This window comes from Prionailurus bengalensis, chromosome A1 (assembly GCF_016509475.1).
Source record: "Prionailurus bengalensis isolate Pbe53 chromosome A1, Fcat_Pben_1.1_paternal_pri, whole genome shotgun sequence".
NCBI classification, from domain to species: Eukaryota; Metazoa; Chordata; class Mammalia; order Carnivora; family Felidae; genus Prionailurus; species Prionailurus bengalensis.
Genome location: NC_057343.1, coordinates 212,161,226 through 212,181,675, shown reverse-complemented (window position 1 = coordinate 212,181,675; position 20,450 = coordinate 212,161,226). Strand labels below are relative to the sequence as shown.

At 38.0% G+C, this 20,450-nt stretch overlaps 1 protein-coding gene across 1 annotated transcript in view; it reads left to right on the top strand.

Annotated features, from left to right (window-relative positions):
* LOC122494681 (sperm flagellar protein 2-like) overlaps nucleotides 1-20,450 on the top strand; it is a 189,668-nt gene that overhangs the window by 62,042 nt on the left and 107,176 nt on the right. The window contains exons 11-16 of the mRNA XM_043600038.1: nucleotides 10,199-10,418; nucleotides 11,933-12,087; nucleotides 13,756-13,831; nucleotides 15,198-15,259; nucleotides 17,236-17,339; nucleotides 18,644-18,900. Of these exons, the coding sequence (XP_043455973.1) occupies nucleotides 10,199-10,418; nucleotides 11,933-12,087; nucleotides 13,756-13,831; nucleotides 15,198-15,259; nucleotides 17,236-17,339; nucleotides 18,644-18,900 (874 nt within the window). The remainder of the gene's footprint in view (nucleotides 1-10,198; nucleotides 10,419-11,932; nucleotides 12,088-13,755; nucleotides 13,832-15,197; nucleotides 15,260-17,235; nucleotides 17,340-18,643; nucleotides 18,901-20,450) is intronic.

Below are 20,450 nucleotides of genomic sequence, written 5' to 3'. Positions count from 1 at the left end.
GTAAATGTGCTTCTCTGAAGTCTGATTCTCTTTGGTCAGAGATAGGACAGATCCAGACAGGAGGTTAGCCAGGAGAGCCGGTGCCAGGGGTTGAATTCTTAGAGCGAGAACTAAGATGGTCAGGAGAAATTTACCTGAAGTAGCTGAAAACAGGAAGAGGCAGCGTAGGCTCAAGCTAAGTCCTTTGAATACGCCAGTGATCAAAGCTGAGATTGGGTGAAAATCAGACTAGAAAGTGAAAACAAGGGTGGCAAGCTGGAAGCTAGATAGAAATGGAACAGAACAGGACTCAGCTTAAAGGCCTGGAAACAAAGTAAGGATGCAGTAGGCAGTTGCCTACACCTTTTTTATTTTCTGCCTGGCAGGAGTACATGGTTGGGTCAACGTAATTTAGCAGACCCACGATAAATATCCAGTTAGTGATATGAAATTAACCAGGTCACAAGCAGTTTGCCATAGAGCAGCTCTTACCTACCCATTTACACAGTTTGCCATAGAGCAGCTCTTACCTACCCATTTACACATTTACCTACTCCAGGGCCCTGATAAATCTCTGATAGAGCTTCTTCCAAAGTCCCAAATTTATAAGTTATTTAAATTTGAGTGTTGTGTGCTGTGTAAAAAAAGAATGCCATGATTTAATGGAGAGACTCACTCAAAATCATACTGCCAGCCATTACTTCTAGAAACGCTTCCAGGATTAGCTAAATTCATACATGGTGTGTGGATTCTTGCTAACTTCTATCTGTGAGGATGACACTTTCTGATCTTGTTCCTAGATTTTGGGTTGTGTTGTGTTTAAGTCATCTTTGTACTTCATCAGAATTACTAAAACTTAATATCCATGTATTCACTCATTTATTCAGTTCATATATATTCAGCCTATACTACTGATTGATTGACTCATTAATTCAGTCAATAAATATTACTACTTATTACGTGCAGGCACTGTTCTATTGGGGATGTAAAGTTGATCAAGATAGAGATCTTCCCCTCTGGTGCTCACAGTTCAGTGGAGATGAGAGAAAACATTCCTGAGTATAATAAGTGTAGATAAGCACAGGAGGTTATTGGGGACCCAATGGAAGGGGTGAGTTTCAGTATGAGTAAAATCATTTCAGGTATCACAGATTGTCGTCTCTTCCTCACTTCTTGCAGAGTGGTGTGCAAGAGAAAGCCAGCCATAGTAGATGCAAGATTAAGGCAGCTCGAATGTCTGTATGATGATGTTGTGGTGCATCAGCTATACTCTGAAAGGTGCATAGCCTCATTTTGCGGAGTTACTACCTGTGGTGTTTCTTGAAGTCAGTTTATTAGAAGCTTCTACCTTAAGTCCTTTGGCCACTGTACCAAGATAGTTGATGTGTTTTATTATACATAGATTAAAAGATTGCATTTCAGGAAAACCCAAGGACACTAGCAGATGTCAAAAACACTGTAAGTGTTGAATTCCCTAAGAAGTTCTTTCTCTCTCTTAGGAGAAAAGGCATTTGTCTTGTTTTTTGAAGGCATCAGTAATTGAATTGCAAGACACTTAGAGCCTGCCAAACTAGGATCTGGGGCACCTCAGGCCACACAGATGTTGGTGACTTCTAACAATCTGTGAAAACAAACACTGGGGAGGTCATTGTGTGTGCTTTCAGACTAGGACCGCCACTCTACAAATGCCACAATTGGATGTCACTAGTAAATATCACTGGCATAATCCAGTGTTGTTTGTTGAATGTTGTGCTAGCGGCACTCAGATTTTATGGATTGATGAATACCTCCCAAGGCCCAGATTCTAGTTATCTAAGTTGATCAAAGCAAACCATGTCTGCCCCCTTTTAAAAGCATAGATAAGGAAGCTCTATTCCTAACTTGGATCTTTGGAAGTGGCAAGACATGAGAATGAGGTGCTTTTGCTTTAGTCCAAGGGTGATCATGTGAACAGAAGTAAACAATTTGCTGAGAAAACCATGCAGCTCCACCAGCATCATCATTTAACCATTTGGACAATGTGACAGTCAAGGAGGGAATCTAATGAATGGAACACATGGAAGATCTCAAGCTTGCCCTTGAAATGTACACTTCAGCCTACATTCAAGCACACTGATCCTGAGCAGATGCTGTCTGTAAATGCTCATGTTGCTTTTAGCCATGGTTAATAATGGGGCTGAAAAATAATGACACATCAAGGCATAGGAAACAAAAAAAAAGATATGACAGACTGGAAGTAACCAGAATCAGAAGTCTAGGAAACCATGAGGTACCTACAACGTGATACAGACAACCATGTGAGTGTGAGTGGGGATCCAGGCTGGAAAGCAGTGTTAGGTCCATGTCACTTATGAAGATAGGAAGAATAGGTGGATAGTGTGGTCCCAGGGATTCAGAATGCAGTCTCTGAAAAGGTCAATGTTGATCAGTTAATGAAACCAATGCTGGTAAATAGGTTGTGACTTTTGACCAAGGGCAGGGGCTATTTACTTCTGTTGTAATTTCATGGTGTCTGTGTATAGGTAGATAAGATATATAAGGTGTGTATATATATATATATATATATATATATATATGATAAGATATATAAGATATATAAGATAAGATATATACACACACACACACATGTACATACATATGACAGTTTCCATTAATCAAGTGCTAGAATCATGGAACACATCTACATAGGAAAAGTGTCTCCTTAAAACAATACTTTGTACCAGGTGATACTTACCTGGCATTTCCCATGCTGGGCTGAGTCTTGAAACTAATTGTCAGATATCTATTCATAATAATACCCAAAAGAGTAAGAATTATACATTCTATTATATAATTTTTCTCTGATAAAATTTTATTATATAGTTAACATAATTATATAAAACAAACCATGTGAAATAGGGATATGGTAAAAAAAAAAAAAATCTAGCTCCTCTTCGCTAACGAACTGGAAAATCTCTTTAGCTCATTGTCGTTAAACTAGTAATCTTCATTCTGGTCTGAGTTTCCCTTTTTCCAGTTCTTCTGACCTCCTCTTCACTCATCATGTTCTTGTTCTAACCTGAGATGGTTACTTTGACTTACCCTTTATCTTTGGTCTTTACTTAAAAATTTTATCAACTGTATTTTTAAGATGAGTCTTCAAAATGAGTTCCACCAAATCCTTGAGCCCCTTACCTCCATGGGTCAAGCTTCAGACCTTTTCCTAACCTAAGCATTCAGGTCTCTGCATGGTGAACATTCTATCCCATTGTGTTGGGCCACATTCTACAACTAATTCAGCAATGGAACAGGGCTTTATTCTGATCCCTTTGTGAGGAAGCACACCTCTCTGATTGGGGTGCAAGCGGCATGTAATTTCTCCCATTGGGCAGAAACTTCCTGTTATGTGCCTCCAGCAGGAGCCTGAGAACTTCTTAGTTAAGTTTTGAAACTGCACGGTGACATAGACTACTCACATAAGAATTTCATTCAATCTTTACAGCAACTGTGTGAGATAGATATTATCACACAAAGATGAGGCAATTGTCAAGAGTACAAAACAAGTAAGTAGCAGAACTATTCTGGGGATCCAGGTCATCTGATTTCAGTCCCAGACTGGTTCCTTTAGGACAGATTAAATGCACCGCACAAAATCATTAGAACGTTAGAAACTTTCCACCTAAAATTGGCCTTGGACTTAAAGCCTTTTTATCTTAAAGTAATGTAATTTCTGTTTTTTTAAATTTTTTTGTTAATGTTTATTTTTGAGAGAGACAGAGACAAAGCATGAGCGGGGGATGGACGGAGAGAGAGGGAGCCACAGAATCCAAAGCAGGCTCCAGTCTCTGAGCTGTCAGCAAGAGCCTGGAGCGGGGCTCCAACTCATGAACCGTGAGATCATGACCTGAACCGAAGTCGGACATTCAACCCACCTAGCCACCCAGGCGCCCCTCTGGTTTATTTATTAATTTGGTTTATTTCTGACTGGCCACATTACATAAAATAATTATCACGTCTAATTAGAAGTATAAGTGATTCCAATGAATGAAAGCAGAAGCAAGCAATAAATTCCAATTCAATGATTATGAAAAGCAATTCAGTATTTAGCTAATTTTGAATAATGCATATAATTACTGTGTACAGAATTATTAGAAAAACTAAAACAAAGTAAATTTTACAAATAAAGGATAGTTTGTTTAGAAGTAACAGATATGATTATATTGAGATAGTAATAAATTCCACCTTTTTTTTTTTTTTTCAACTTTTTTTTTTATTTATTCTTGGGACAGAGAGAGAGAGAGCATGAACAGGGGAGGGGCAGAGAGAGAGGGAGACACAGAATCGGAAGCAGGCTCCAGGCTCTGAGCCATCAGCCCAGAGCCTGACGCGGGGCTCGAACTCACAGACCGCGAGATCGTGACCTGGCTGAAGTCGGACGCTTAACCGACTGCGCCACCCAGGCGCCCCTAAATTCCACCATTTTTAAAGGAAAACCTATTGTGAATACTGTGGGGGATTTTTGTTTATTTGTTTCAAAAAGCATTTCCTTATCTCAGAATGTTGTCATAACAGAAATTCTATCCCCAAACCAAGCAAGCCATGTATAGCATTTATGAAATCTGTCAGCTTATATTCTGAGCAAGCATTTTTTGTCAGATATTGGATAGATATGAAAAGAATACTGATTAAAAAATGCAACAACGGGGCGCCTGGGTGGCGCAGTCGGTTGAGCGTCCGACTTCAGCCAGGTCAGGATCTCGCCGTCTGTGAGTTCGAGCCCCGCGTCGGGCTCTGGGCTGACGGCTCAGAGCCTAGAGCCTGTTTCCGATTCTGTGTCTCCCTCTCTCTCTGCCCCTCGCCCGTTCATTCTCTGTCTCTCTCTGTCCCAAAAATAAATAAAAACGTTGAAAAAAAATTTAAAAAAAAATGCAACAACAAAGGCATGTGTTTAATAATATATGAGATAGCATATATAAAAGCATGTTTAAATTTGTATATGACCTAGCATATATAAATATTTATGCCATGTCATACAAAATATATATTAGTGTAAGTATACAAATATAAAGATAAATATCCTGACGTGTAGTCAGAGGAAACACATATACCTTCCTCCTCAAAAAAAAAAAAAAGAAAGAAAGAAGAAAGAAAATTCAGATTAGCCGAAGTTGAAAAATTGGCTCTGTTTTGTGAAAAAACACATTGAACTCTTTTTTCTTTTTTTTAATGAAAATCTGTTTCATTTTTTTAAGTGTATTTATTTATTTTGAGAAAGAGAGAGACAGAGAGGCAAAGAGAGAGAGAGAGAGATAGGATCCTAAGCAGGCTTTGCAGTCAGTGCAGAGCCCGACATGGAGCTCGATTCCATGAACTGTGCAACCATGACCTGAGCGGAAATGAAGAGTTGGATGATTAACCAACCGAGTCACCCAGGAGCCCCAGTGTCTTTTGTTTTTCTTCTCTCTCTGGTTTTTATGAGAGCATATGCTGTTGAAGGAGCTCATTTCCCCCCCAGTGAATTTTGCTCATTTTTTCTAGCCCAATTATTTGGACTAAGAAGACAAAGTTAAGATTAATTGGGGCAAGTTGATTGAGGGCAAGTGATTAATTGATTGATTTTAGAGAGAGAGTGAGTGTGAGAGCGAGGGAGAAGGGTAGAGGGAGAGGGGAAGAAAGAATGAGAATCCTAAGCAGGTTTCACACTCAGCACAGAGCCCGATGAGGGGCTTAATCCCACAACAGTGAGATCATGACCTGAGCAGAAATCAAGAGTTGGACCCTTAAACAACTGAATCACCCAGGTGTCCCTGCAAGTGGTATATTTTAAAAAGTGCTAATAAAACTGATCATCTTTAATAAGATTTGGAGAAAACTTGCATCATTTTTTAAAAAAAGTCTGATAAGCTGATACATCTTGAATTCGTAATGTTCTGCACCACTGAAACAGTACATCAGAGTGTTTTGAAGTTTGAATAGTTAAATAGGTTATATGTACTAATTCCAAATAATAAAATATATCATGTATTTCTATGTCTTATATTTCTACTCTTTGTTTCTGGTAGATTGTGGATGGAATATTTATATAATGAAATTGTTAACTACTTATGTTCCTAAATTTGTTTATATGCACTACAGATCTTTTTAAGATCTTCAAGTGACTTCAGAAAAATACTATCTTACCTAATTTTTCAGTGATTCGTATTTAAACTAAATCCTAATTCTTATCTGTTTTTATGTCTTAATAATTTTTATTATTGTGGTGATAGTAAAGCGACTTTGTACAGCTTTAGAAAATACAATAAAACAATGCACTAATTTACTCTCCCACCAGCACTGAATGAAAAGTATGACTAATCTTTTTATGTTAGGCAAAATACGATCATTGTTTTATTTTAGATATCTTTATTTTTTGAATTTGAACATTTCTTCAAAAACTCATCGGCCATTTTATTCTATTTTGAGTATTGACTATTCATATTCTTTGTGCCTTTTTTTTTCTGTTGGGATATTTTTTATCTTCTTACATACAGCTTTTTATAAACTAGACTCTTAAGCCTTTGTGAAATATATATATATCTCACTTTCCTTTTGTTTTTTGCTTTTCAATTGTGTGTAAATAGGGGCGCCTGGGTGACTCGGTTGGGTAAGTGTCCAACTTGGGCTCAGGTCATGAGCTCATGGTTCGTGGGTTCAAGCCCCTCCTTGGGCTCTGTGCTGATAGCTAGGAGCCTGGAGCCAGCTTTGGATTCTGTCTCTCTCTCTCTCTCTCTCTCTCTCTCTCTCTCTCTCTCTGCCCACCCACCACTCACACTCTGTCTCTCTCTTAAAAATAAATAAGCATTAAAAATTTTTTAGGGGTGCCTGTGTGGCTCAGTCGGTTAAGCGGCCGACTTCGGCTCAGGTCATGATCTCGCGGTCCGTGAGTTCCAGCCCCACGTCGGGCTCTGTGCTGACAGCTCAGAGCCTGGAGCCTGTTTCAGATTCTGTGTCTCCCTCTCTCTGACCCTCCCCTGTTCGTGCTCAGTCTCCCCCTCTCTCAAAAATAAACAAAACATTAAAAAAAATTAAAAAAATTTTTTTTTAATTTTGTGTAAGTATGTTTATGGAGTGCAGATGTGTAGAATATTTTATTTTTATATAACCAAATTTATCAGCCTTTTCTTTTCTGGCTTTCATGCTTAGAAAGACCATCATGGAACATGTAAATGTTCATGCAGATTTTGGTGCCTTCATGATTTCTTGGTTTCAGAATCTATTTTCATGAAAAAATATAAGGCTCTCCAACTTTATTATTTTCAAATATGTGGCCAGTTATTTCAGTACCTGTTATGAAATAATGTACGTCTCTGCTACTATGAAATATAAATCTTATTAAGTACTGAATTCCTGCATATACTTAGATCTATTTATAGAATTTATATTTTTGTGCACTGAAAAAACCCATTTCTTTCTGAAACTCATTTTTTTAATTAGTGTATTCTTTTTTAATGTTTATTTATTTTGCGAGAGAGAGAGCAAACATGAGTGGGGAGGGGCAGAGAGAGGGAGACAGAGAAGCCCAAGCAGGCTCCACGCTGTCAGTGCAGAGCCTAATCTGGGGCTCAATCTCACAAACTGTGAGATCATGACCTACACTGAAATCAAGAGTCAGATGCTCAGCTGACTGAGACATCCAGGGGCCCTCATTACTGTATTATTAATAAGTACTTAATATATGGGAAGGTACACCCCCTTTTACTTTCTTTAGTTTTTTAAATAAATATTTTTATCCATTGTATTTCTTCTTTTGCCTTAGTTTTAGACTCATTGGTCATATGACACTAGCACTTTTGTTGTTATTATATTCAATCAGATTAATCGGTAAGAATTAAATAGTTTATAGATTTGAAACTTAAAAAAAATTTTTTTATTGTTTTTTTGACAGAGAGACAGAGCATGAATGGGGGAGGTGCAGAGAGAGAGGGAGACATAGAATCTGAAGCAGACTCCAGGCTCTGAGGTGCCAGCACAGAGCCCCACATGGGGCTCGAACTTACAGACCGCGAGATCATGACCTGAGCTGAAGTTGGATGCTCAACTGACTGAGCCACCCAGGCACCCCATGAAGCTTTTTTTAAATGTTTTATTTATTTTTGAGAGAGAGAGAGAGACAGAGCACAAGCAAGGGAGGGGCAGAGAGAGAGAGAGAGGGAGACACAGAATCTGAAGCAGGCCCCAGGCTCTGCACTGTCAGCCTGATGTGGGGCTCGAACACATGAACTGCGAGATCATGACCTGAGCAGAAGCCAGACACTTAACCAACTAAGCCACCCAAGCGCCCCTATAGATTTAACCTTTTAAACTTACCCTTTAATGAAATTATTTTTCCTTATACCCCTCAGTGAAGTTTGAGGCTTCCTATATATAGGCTCCCTATTTCTTTGTTCATTCCAATGATTTTGTGAAAATTTTTAATTGTAAGCAGAAAAGAAAAAAGTTGACTCTTGCTGAGGAAGCAGGAAAACAGTTATTCCAAATATGTTAGGTAGTTCAGTTAATCAGCAGGTGGGCTCGAGAACCAGGTTCAAGGGTAATCTTCCAAAGAAAATTATCAGACCCACCAAAGCAAGATCTGTTGAGAAAACTGTCACCACTGCCACCATCATGGGGACTCGTAGTTCAGGTCACAGCTATCACCTCTGCACTAGGAATTCAAGTCTACAGCAGCCTCCTTTACTTCTAGAGGCACTTCCACCTCTTTCTTCATCTTAGTTGCACTGGCTAGAACTTCCAGAATCATGTGACTATTAATGATGAGTATCTTTTTCTTACTCCTGCCTTTACTGGAAAAATGTGTCACTCATTTTGGTTCACTGTTATGTATCAGTCCCTGAGAGTGTTAGAGACGTCATCTTCAGTTCATAACACGTTAAAAGATTTGTTCTATTTCCTTTTAATTTTGTGTTTTTTTCCCTCATCAGACATGAATTTTATCAGATGTTTCTTGCTTAAATGATCATATGCTTTTAAAAAAAAAATTTAACCTATGAATGTAATACAGTAATGGGTTTAAAATCTCTTGTTTCTTTCCTATTATGTCACAAAACTGATACTTGCTCTTCTACATCTTTGTTCAGAACTAGAAGCAATTTCTTTATCACCATTAGTCTGGACAAGTCCTGGAAATATTAATAAAAATATCTTGATGGTTTTACTCTGTATCCATTTCCATTTTTATGAGTTCCCTCCTCATTTTTTTATGAAATTACTTTTTCCTATTTTAGTGCTTAGTTTGTTTCCCTTCTTTTTTATTTTAGATCAGGCGTTTTATGGGACCGAATTTTCCTCTGAGTACAATTTGATCCCATCACATATTTTTAATAAATCTATTGTTTTAATGTTCTTTTTGGCATCTACCCTTTTAATTTCCCCTTTAAGCCAAGAATTACTTTATTTTTTTATTTTTATTTTTTTTAACGTTTATTTTGGAGACAGAGAGAGACAGAGCGTGAATAGGGGAGGGGCAGACAGAGAGGGAGATACAGAATCTGAAAGAGGCTCCAGGCTCTGAGCTGTCAGCACAGAACCTGATGCGGGGCTCGAACTCACAGACCGTGAGATCATGACTTGAGCCGAAGTCGGACGCTTAACCGACTGAGCCACCCAGGCGCCCCCCCAAGAATTATTTTAAAAGAATGCTTTTAATTTTTAAGTCCTTCTATTTCTCATATCTTCCAAAAACTGATTTCTAGTTTTATCACATAGAGGTAGATAATGTGGTCCGTAGTTTGTTTTCATTTCAGCAGGAAACCTGAAGAAACCAGGAGTCAAACATAGTAGATTCATACTGGGCATGAATGTTCTCTTTTATCTTTTTTTAAAATATTTTAAAGTAGGCTTAGTATTTGCATAAGATAGCAGATAAACTATTATTCTTTTTTGTTTACTGATGGCAGCATCGATTTAAGCGTATTTTATGCTCAACCTGGGTTGCAGTTTGTCTCAATTAACCCAATATGCCTACTTTCATAAACTGTTAAGGATGTTTGAGTTTTTTCTTTTTTACTTTAATGTAGGAAGTTCTTTTCTGCTCTCCTATATGAATGTATTATGTTATTACTCATTTATGTAAAATAATTATTTAAAGTATTACATACTTTTGTTTGCTATAATTTGGGCTTATTTTTGATACAACTTTTTTGTGTGGCTAAATTCCACTTTTAATAATATCTTTTTTGTTCGTTTCATTGTTATTTTGTAGAACATGGTTGGGGAGTGGGCCTTGCCAGAAGAAATGGTTGAGAATTTACCACCCTCCAACAACAACATATTGGGTCATGTGATTCACAGATTAATTGAAAAATCTCATCCTCCTCAAGTCAAAGCAATAATATCAGAATTACCTTCATTTGCTATTAAAGGGTGCTTATTGGGGAAAACATTTAGTGGAAAAACTACTGCTCTGAAGGCTCTACAAAAAGGTAGAATTTCCTTTTTCTTTTTTTCCCCCTGCTTATTGGATTCTGTCTACATTGACTGTAGCTTCAAATGACTATGTCTGTAGACAACATACATAAGAATCTGCTGATATAGTGAGAAACTCTGTCATCATCAAAAATTTTATAATAGACTGATAATAGAATTAATTGTCCAAGGCAGACACTTTTAAGATTTTAGAGTCATAAATTGGGACTGTCCCAAGCAAACCTGGATATATGGATATGTTATATACTGATAGTACATAGTCTAGCGAAATACCAATTGTAAACTTTTCCTCATAGATTTTATTTACCCACCAATGAAGGAGGAAATTAATAATTTGTCACAAATACAAAAGAAATCTGCTTAAAATTATAAATGTTTTAATTCTTCACATCTGTTGAGTTCTGTCTTTTTAATGAGGCTTGGGCTTTTTCTGTTGAAGTCCGTTCAGCTAAAAGCATAGGTTTCCATTGGTTTAGTTCACTTTTATTCAATTACACTAATTTTTTGCTGTTTTTACTACAAAACTCAAAATTTACAGACTAGTCCATGTTAAACTATTCTAATGCAGAGAAAGGTAAGGTAGATCATTATTGAAATGTTAAAAGTACCTCCTTAAAAAGAAGCTTGACAAAAGCACAATGAGATATTACTTCACACCACTAAGATGGGTACAATAAAAAAAAAGGAAAATGACAAGTGTTAGTGAGGAAGTGTTGCTTGGAACCCTCATACGTTGCTGGTGGGAATATAAAATGGTGTAGCCACTATGGAAAGCAGTTTGGTGGTTCCTCAATAAATTTAACAAAGAATTACCATATGATCCCAACAATTCCACTATGGAATGTATACCCCAAAGGATCGAAAACAGGTGCTCAAAATAAATCTTATGCAGGAATATTCATAGCAGTACTATTAAAAATAGTCAAAAGGTGCGAAAAAAATCCAAATGTCACCTGATGAATAGATAACAAAAGTAGTATATCTACACAATGAAATATTATTTCTCAGCCATAAAAAAAGAGTGAGTACTATTAATACATGCTACAACATGAATGAACCTTGAAAACATGATGCTGAATGAAAGAAATGAGACACAAAAGGCCACATACTGTATGATCCATTGATATGAAATATCCAGAATAGCAAACCCATAAAGACAGAAGGCAATTTACTGGTTGTGGGCCCAGGAATAAGAGAGATACAGAGTGACTGACTGCTTAGTGGGTACCAGGTTTCCTCTTTGGGTGATGAAAATTTTTTGGAATGAGATAGTGGTGATTGTTAGACATGTAAATGGCCTAAACACTTCTGAGGTGTATCTTCTACCATAGTTAAAATGGTTAAATTTATGTTAGGTGAATTTTACCACAATAAAAAAATAAGCAGCTTGATCCAAAAGACAATTCTAGGGAGCCCAAAAGACAGTATTATGGGGTGAAGCCAGCACGGAAGGATAATTATGTCAATTTCCTAAATGAAGTAATTAATAAAATTGTCTGCTGTACTTTAGACTTTCCTATTCAGGTACTTTCTATTGACACTCTTGTCCAAGAAGCCATCAAAGCATTTCATGACAACGAACAAGTCAGTGAGGCCCTACCAATTGAGAAAAAAGATGAAGAAAAGGCTCTACCAGTTCAGCAAGAGACGAGTAAAGAAAGCCAGGCAAGTGTGATTTTAGTTTTCTTTTCTGCTCCTCATATTCTAATGGAATCTAAGAGATCTTCTAGACCAGAGGTTAGCAATGTTTTCTATAAAGGTCCAGAGAGAAAATATTTTAGGTTTTGTGGGCCAAGAGGCAAAATCAACATTATTGTGTGGGTGTTTATATAGCAAAAGAGAAGATTCCTCCCTCTCACTCCCCCAACATACTCCGGTTGCCTGGATGGGTCCTGCAGGGTGGTTAGTCCACTTTGCACCCAGTTACCATCAGCAGGAGACAGTCTTCTGAGAAAGAGCCACAGGTTGGTAAGACTGGTAAGGGGGCAAAGGGGCTGACTTGCAAGAGGTTGGAAGTGGGTGGGGTATGAGTGTTGTGGGCAGAATTCACCAAGTTACCAGCTCTCAGAGTCATATTCCACCACTGAGACCCTGACAGTGGCCAATGGTGAAGACTCCATCGCATAAAGACCCATGTCAGCTTTGGGTCACGGCCAAGGCTGGTGGTTGGGGGGGGGGGGGCAATAGCAGAGAAGGGGTGGAGGGGGATACCAGACTTGGTCCCCTGGCTCACAATGCTGTTCCACAGAGGGATGCCCAGGGACTATATACAAAACAGTTGGCCAGCTGAATTTGGTCTGTGAGTAGATCTCAACCAGAGGGGTTAGTGAAGGAGGGGCAGGTCTTCTTGTGATTTACCTGCATCACATTCCCATAAATATTGCATCTTGCTACATTATTGCATGAAGATTCTAAGGCAGGAAACAGGAGAATGTGGCCCCACCTTGAGAATCAATGTGGTCCAGCACCCTCATTTTAAAGGAGAGACAATAGAGGTCCCAAGGATAAATTGGCTTGCTCGGGGTCAGAAGGCTTATTGATGGCTAGGCTTTGAGTGGAAACCAAGATTCTAAATCCAGTACTCTTTCCCCTACCTTATGTTGTCTCTGCAATTGAATAAACTTGCAAAGAATCTAACCCAGATCATTTGCATCAGTTGCAAAATAAATACCATTTAACCAGAAGTTATGAAAATAACTGGGAGAAGTGTGGGCTGCCTCTCATTCTGATGATAGATAATGTACATGTTTTTTCTTTATTCCCTTATGGCTATGACTGACACCTCTAGGATTGTTCTTTCTAAAATAGTGTTTCATAAACTCTACCTCTTTCTCAGGTTTCACTGTATTTTTTTTTTAATTTTTAATGTTTGTTTATATTTAAGAGAGTTAGAGACAGAGAGTGAGCAGGAGAGGGGCAGAGAGAGAGGGAGACAGAATCTGAAGCAGGCTTCAGGCTCCGAGCTGTTAGCACAGAGCCTGACGCAGGGCTCAAACTCATGAACTGTGAGATCACGACCTGAGCCGTTGTCAGATGCTTAACCGACTGAGCCACCCAGGCACCCCTCACTGTATTTTCAAAATAGCAGTTGCTGTATTTTACATAGTAATTGAAGATCATTGGAAAGACAGAGTACACCACAGGCTACTGTGTGTTTCTATAAGAATAATCATCAATTTTACGTGTTTTTAGAAATCATTCAGTTATTCTTAATATCATTACGGTCATAGATAAAATAGTGTGAACCTTACTTATAGAAATAAAATTTTAAATGTTATTAAAATATGATAATGTTAAGATTTCTGTGTGTGTATGTATGTTTTCTCCCCAAAGGATCTACAGGATGTATCTTCAGCTTATCCAGCTTCAAATGAAGCATTGCCAGAAACAGAAGATAAAACTGTACTTAGTAAGTGAGATATCCAAACAAATCATCCATTTTTTACATTAGAAAGACAGACAGATAAATAGTAAGTGCACATGTATGTGAGCACAAACTTGCTTTCAGGGAAAGAAAAGGGAGTCAAGGAGAGTTTTGCATAGTTGTCTACCTGGTCATTTAACAGAGACAGCAAGGTAAACACAGAAGTCCCCAACCCTTGCCTATAAATAGGGATAAGAGATAAGTATTACAAAGGAATCTTTTTTTGCTCCTTCAGATAGTTGCTCAGTTTTGTTGTGCTTGTGATAACATCCAGGATAAATCCTCCCTCTCCCTGGCTTTGCAGGGAGACAGTATTTTATTGTTTCTTTTCGCCCAAGCAGATCTGGGTGAGTGGTAGGGTTGGGGCTCCCTGCACACTGCTGTGTTCTTTACTGGTTGAGGGAGGCTACAGGGTCTGGTCTCTTGCATCCCTGCTGAAGAGTGGTTCCCTACCTCAAGTTAAGTTGATTTCCAGCCTTGGGCAAGGCAAATAAATAGAACCTGGCTTCCAAACCTAATGAAAAGTTACCTCACTTGGGATCTGGGTTGTAGTCTTTCAGATGCTTTTTAAAAACATTGAAAGAAAACAATTTTAAGTCTTAAATATCTTTTCTAGCTGTGCTAGTGAAGACTTGCCATATTTAATAGTTTCCTCATGTTCTAGCACACAGTTCAGATCATCCTGTGCGCACGTCATTATTGCCGTCACCACTGGACCATGTGGTGAGCATGAAGCTCTCCAAGAGCAGTTGTATTTTCCATCCTTTCAAAGGGTGTAATCTGTCCCTTATTTCAGTTATGTGTTTCTTACAAGATAATTTTGGTTGATTTTTAATCTAAGTATTGTATGACATATTTTATTACAAAAGTCCAGTTAATTATAAACAGACTGTGAAAACTTGTTTTTTTCCCATAGAATTCAAGTAAAAAACTCCAAAGTCTGACTTCCAGACTTTTCTACTTTGAGACATATTTATTACCTATAACTTGATAATTCAGGAAAATGAAAATTAATGAATTATCATTTTAACAAATTTTCTTCAGAAACTTGTCTATTTTTCTGAAAAGAAAACGCAAACTGTATTAAAGTATTCCTAATGATATTATTATAAGTGAGCCATAAGGGAAGGAAGGAAGTGGAAAACACCAAGCCACACAACGGCCAGGATTTTAATGTTGTGGAACAAAGATGAAGCCATTCTGTGGTGATTCTATTACTTCTTTCCTCCGAGCATCTCAGGCATGGCTGGATCCAATAACCCATCTGTCCAAAACCATGGATGATCACATACTAACATGGTTCTTAGTGGTAAATACTGGACTTTATTCTTAACACTTTTCCTATTGCTAGGTACTGAAACAAATAAAACTCCAAAAGCTGAAGAAGTCAAATCAAGTGATAGTTTCTCTGAAGTAAGTATTGTAATCTAATTTTGGCTACTAGTAGATTGAAGTATGTCATGATTCATAGTTTCTTGGTATGTCTTCAAATGGAATGAAATAGCAATGTACTCCTTTTTTGGTTTAAAGTAAGTATTATGGTAAAATAGTAACTAAATCTGAGTTACTTAATATTCTTTATATTCTTAATATTCCTTATCCCTAAAGCAGTGGAAATTGCTATTCAGTTTTGCCAGGTAAGAAAATAAGTATGTGATTTTTTTAAATTTTAATCATATGTCAAACTTATGTGTTTTTCTTTACCACTGAATTTATTACTTCTCTTTCCTTTCCTACTCTCTTTATCTTTAAATACTTTTTTTCCCCAGAATTTCTCCTTAGACGTATTGGTGACTCTTCAGAATGTTTTATTAATCCCTGAAACACTCACAACAATTCACTCACTGTGACTTCCAATGGAAACTAGCATTTTCTTGTATAGTATTGCTTTTCTGTATGTGGAGATATCTTTTTGTCATCAAATGCAATGTCCTGATTAATCAAGAAATTTTATTTGCTTTATTTTTATTATATTTAGTTACTTTTATTATGTGATTCACCTGGGAAACAATTTTAGTTTTCAAATATTTTAATTTGAAAATTCCTTAAAGATAGAAAAAGTTTTGGAAGGATATACACCAATCTGTAAGTATGGCAGCCAGTGAAGAGGGAAATGGGCTTAGAGAAAGTGATGAAGGGGAATGTATCATTTTTACTCTGTGTATTTGCAATATAAATTAACAGAAAGGCTAAGTGTATTTTTTATATTTACTTTTATTGAGTTACAAATCCTCCAAATTCCATATTCAATTCAACGCAAAGGACATACGTTTTGTGTGTGTGTGTTCGTTGTTGTAATTATTTGGAATATGTCAGTGAACAGAAAAGGCAAGGTTCTTGGACCTTAAAGAGTTTACATTCTAATGCAGACAGATAACAAACCATAAACACCGAGTAAATGAATTATATGACCCATTAGATGGTAATGAGTCAGAAGGGAAGAAAATGTAGAGTGGAGTAACGGGTCAGAAGCAAAGGGGTCAAGGCCATGGAGGTGGGGAAAGAGGGAAGGTTGCTGTATTAAATGGGATAAGCCTTCTTTGAGAAAGTGAGATCTAACCAGATTGAAAGAAGATTGAGAGAAAATTCCAAGTGCGTCTGGGGAAGCATTTCAGGCAGTAAGAGTAGCTGGATGGCAGCCATGAGGCAGGAAGGTGCCTGGCCAGCAAAGTGGGGTTAGAGAGATGAGCTGGAAGGGAGAAAAGTCAGGTCAGCCTTACAGGCACAATGAGGACATTTGAAGTAAACAAGGAAACTTTACAGGGTTTTGCATAGACATCTAATATCATTTGACTTGTAAAATACTTCCTGGTGGTTGAGTTAAGAATCAGTACTAGGGAATTTTCCTGTTCGTAAAGCAGCTTTATTGGACTAGCCCTTCTACAGATAATGTTACCAATGCAGGACAAAATAGAAAAGCTAATTATTTGATGGCCAAAGCCAACAGGAAAAAGTCAAAGTGGAAGACAGGCAGGCAGCCTAAAACAGGCATGAACTGTGTGGCATTGGACCACTGAATCAAGGGAACTTCCCTGGTCAAGAGCCATACTTCTACAGGTTATCCCAGAGGCACACCATGTCTGTGTAGCACGAGAGTGGCTAGAACTCAAGCAGAAATCTTTAATAGTTTCAGTTTAAGGTATTAGAAAACGAAGGTTGGCAATGCCAGAGCCGCTGAGAATTCAGAGGAAGATCTTGGCAAGGAGGGACCCACACAGAGGAGCCTCAATATCCATACACACTTCCCCTGGGTGCTTGGCTGACTCCAGAATTGCGCCAGATGATCAGTGTCTTCACCAGAGAGCATGACCATTTAATTTTTCCCCCAGACATTTGGATTCTGACTTTTAAATTAGTTGTACTCTACCACTCATTGTTTATTTTCACAGCTCACTGTGCGTGCTCAGCTTGGTGCAAAATCAGAAAAGTTGCTGAAGAAAGGAAAGAGCATTTCTGACATGTTGCTAGTTAGCATCATGGTAAATGCTATTAAGTACGTATTTTTTTAATCTACTAATATATTCTTTATCAGGTAGAAGTATATAAAGAATAATATAGCAGTATTTTTTATTTTTAATATCTAATCAATACTACCCATCTACATGAGAAAACATACAGCAAGATAAAGACATGTTTTATGATTTACATGCTTATATTTCACTTCTCCCACTTTACCAGTCTTCACTCACCCAGGTGAAGGTCAGGTTCTATTCCCTCAGGAATTCAAGGAGTCATTAGATACTTGGAAAAGCCAAGGGACAGATTATAGAGGGGAGAGATCCTGATTGTGTGGTCACAAGTCAGTGCCCTTCCTTGTTTTATGTTTCAGGAGAAGGAAGTGGACCCAGGGACCCAAAGGCTCATCAGTGCTGGATGGGAAGGCAATGAGAAAAGGAGGTTGCACAGACAAGAAAGGAGTTCTAACAGAGAAAGAAATTAAATCATAAATTTTAATCCAAAAACCAAAATATCAGTTTTACATAATTAGGGGTTTAGAAGAACAGAGTTTAAGTTTGTTCCCCTTTCATATGGTTTTTCAATATAAAGATCCAAAATAATAATTCTTGGAGCTCGATTCTCTATGGAGGATGTGGCACTGAAAGCAAAAACCCAAGAAATGCTCCTTACACTACAACAACTTATAATCTAATTGAGATAAAGAAGCCTCACTTGAATTTTTCTCAGTTATGAAATACAATAATTATTCATTGTATAGCGAAGTGAATGAGAGCAGAGGAGTTCAGGTTAGGCAGTTACAGCTCCGTGCTGGGTCGGGCAGAGTAGGAAGAACTCTCCAGGTTGACATTGTGAGTATCCACAGTGTGGTAAGCTCGATGCTGGGTTCTTAAAATGGATCATTTCAGTTTATCCTCATAATGCCCTGTAAAGTGTGTTATTCCACTATGTGTAGAAGAGAAACAGGTTCAAACCTATGACCACAAGCTAGAAAATGCAATGCTTATTTACCTAAGTGAGGAGATCAGTTCGTTTGAAGTAAATGATTCAAGACTGCGAGAGACAAAGAGTTATAGGGAGGCAATTGTGGCCAGTTAGTTTTAAATACCACGTTACGGCCTCTGAAGTATCTTTGGAGGGCAGTAGGGACCTACAGAAAGATTTTAAGCAAAGGAGTGATTGTGGTGCATTAATAAGCCTCATCTTAGCTGTAAAGTAATAAAATTTGTGCCAAAGGAGGTTACTGTGGAGTTGAAAGGTAAAGACAAGCCTCATTGTATTGCTACTTCCAGAGTACTTGTATCTATCAAAGTGTTAATGGTTTGTCCATTTTCAATTTAGTAAGATACCTGTGGATCAAGGATGGGTCTTGGATGGTTTTCCAATGACATTAAACCAAGCAAAGCTTCTGGAGGAAGCTCTCACGGGCTGCAACAGAGAGGTCCTAGAAATGGAGGAAAAGAAAGCACAAATATCCACATTGGCTGTTGATACTAAAGCCTCCAAAGAAGTTCCTCTTCCTCCTTCTGCATTTGATTTTGTCATGTTATTAGATATTTCAGATAATTCTTCACTGGATCGCATGAATGACACGATGGGTAAGCTGGATACTTTTCCCCTTTGTTTTGATATTCTTTTTTGTAAATCAAAGCTCTTTATTCATTTCTTCTTTGACTGAATCGGTGAGTATTCCCATTTACAATTAGGAGTGGTAATAAGAAATCCATTTCAGATTTTCCAAAGAATTATCTAGCAGAGCACGTTTGCCTCCTGCTTTAACTGTTGCTGTTCAGCACTGTAGAGAACTAGCAGAGAATTCTATGCCAACTGCAAGCATCTCACTGAACACTTCCCTCAATTTGGCAGCTTCCCTAGCACAGAGGTGCCCTTTTTGAGACTTGCATGCATGGAGAAGCTTCTTGTGGCTGTTTAGTACATCTTGGTGGGTCACATCTAATGAAGGTCATAAATCACATCTGTTCTGCAAAGCAAGGATCTGATAACTTCCTTCCCCAAGATTGTGTGTGAAGTCAGAAAAGCAGTATCAGTTGGCTGAAGTCCTCACATGGGGGGGTTGAATAGTCTTTCCAGTAGTCATGGTTTGTTTAAGTACTTTTTGTCATTGGAATGAAAATGTTACTTTATTCCACAAATGAAATACTTACAGGGAAAACACATCTTCTTGAACCTTCTCTTGTGAACTCATGAGGTATTTATTTGACCAAGGGAAAGTTACTTCATTATTCTAAACCTGAGTTTCACAGTCTACATAATAAAATGCTTCATTGTAGTTTTACAGATGTGAAAGGAAAACTGACACTACTGACACCAAATTGTGGAATTCCTACACTACCCCATTCTCCAGTTCTTGGGAGACACCAAATTGTTCTACAGTTTAATTCAGTTCTGGCACTAACTACTGGTAAATTAGGGAAGACTCCACAGGTTAAGGGCTCGGCCCCATAAGACTGCCCCCAACTTCAGATTCCAATTTTAAGTAGTAGATCCCCTGGTTACCCACACTTCTGTATGATGTGGCTACAAGTCAGGAGTTTCCATAACCCTTCCTCAGGTTTGAATTTGCTATAATGACCCATAAAACTCACAGAACACTTACTATTACTGGTTTATTATAAACGACATCATAAAGGATACAAATGAACAGCCAGATGAAGAGGAATATAGTGCTAGGTCTGGAAGAGTCTCAGGCTCAGAAGCTTTGGTCTCCATGGTGTTTGGGTTACACTACCCTCCTGGCATGTGGATGTGTTCATCATTCCAGAAGCTCTCTGAACCCCTTAGTTTAGAGTTTTTATGGCAGTTCTAATAAACATGATGGATTAAATCATTGGCCATTGGTGATTGATTCATCTCTCAACCCCACTCCCCTTCCTAGAAGTCTGGGGTCAAGGCTGAAAGTTCCAGCCTTCTAATCACATGGTTTGTTCCTCTGGCAACCAGGCCCCGTCTTCTAAGAGTCATCTCGTTAACATTAACTCAGGTAATGTTGCAAGGGGCTTATTATGAATAAGAAAAAATGCTTATACCTATCTCTCGGGAAATTACAAGCGTTTTCCAAGCTCTTTGTCAAGAGCCAGAGAAAAAGACTAAACATGTTTCTCTTATTATATCACAATATCACAGACAT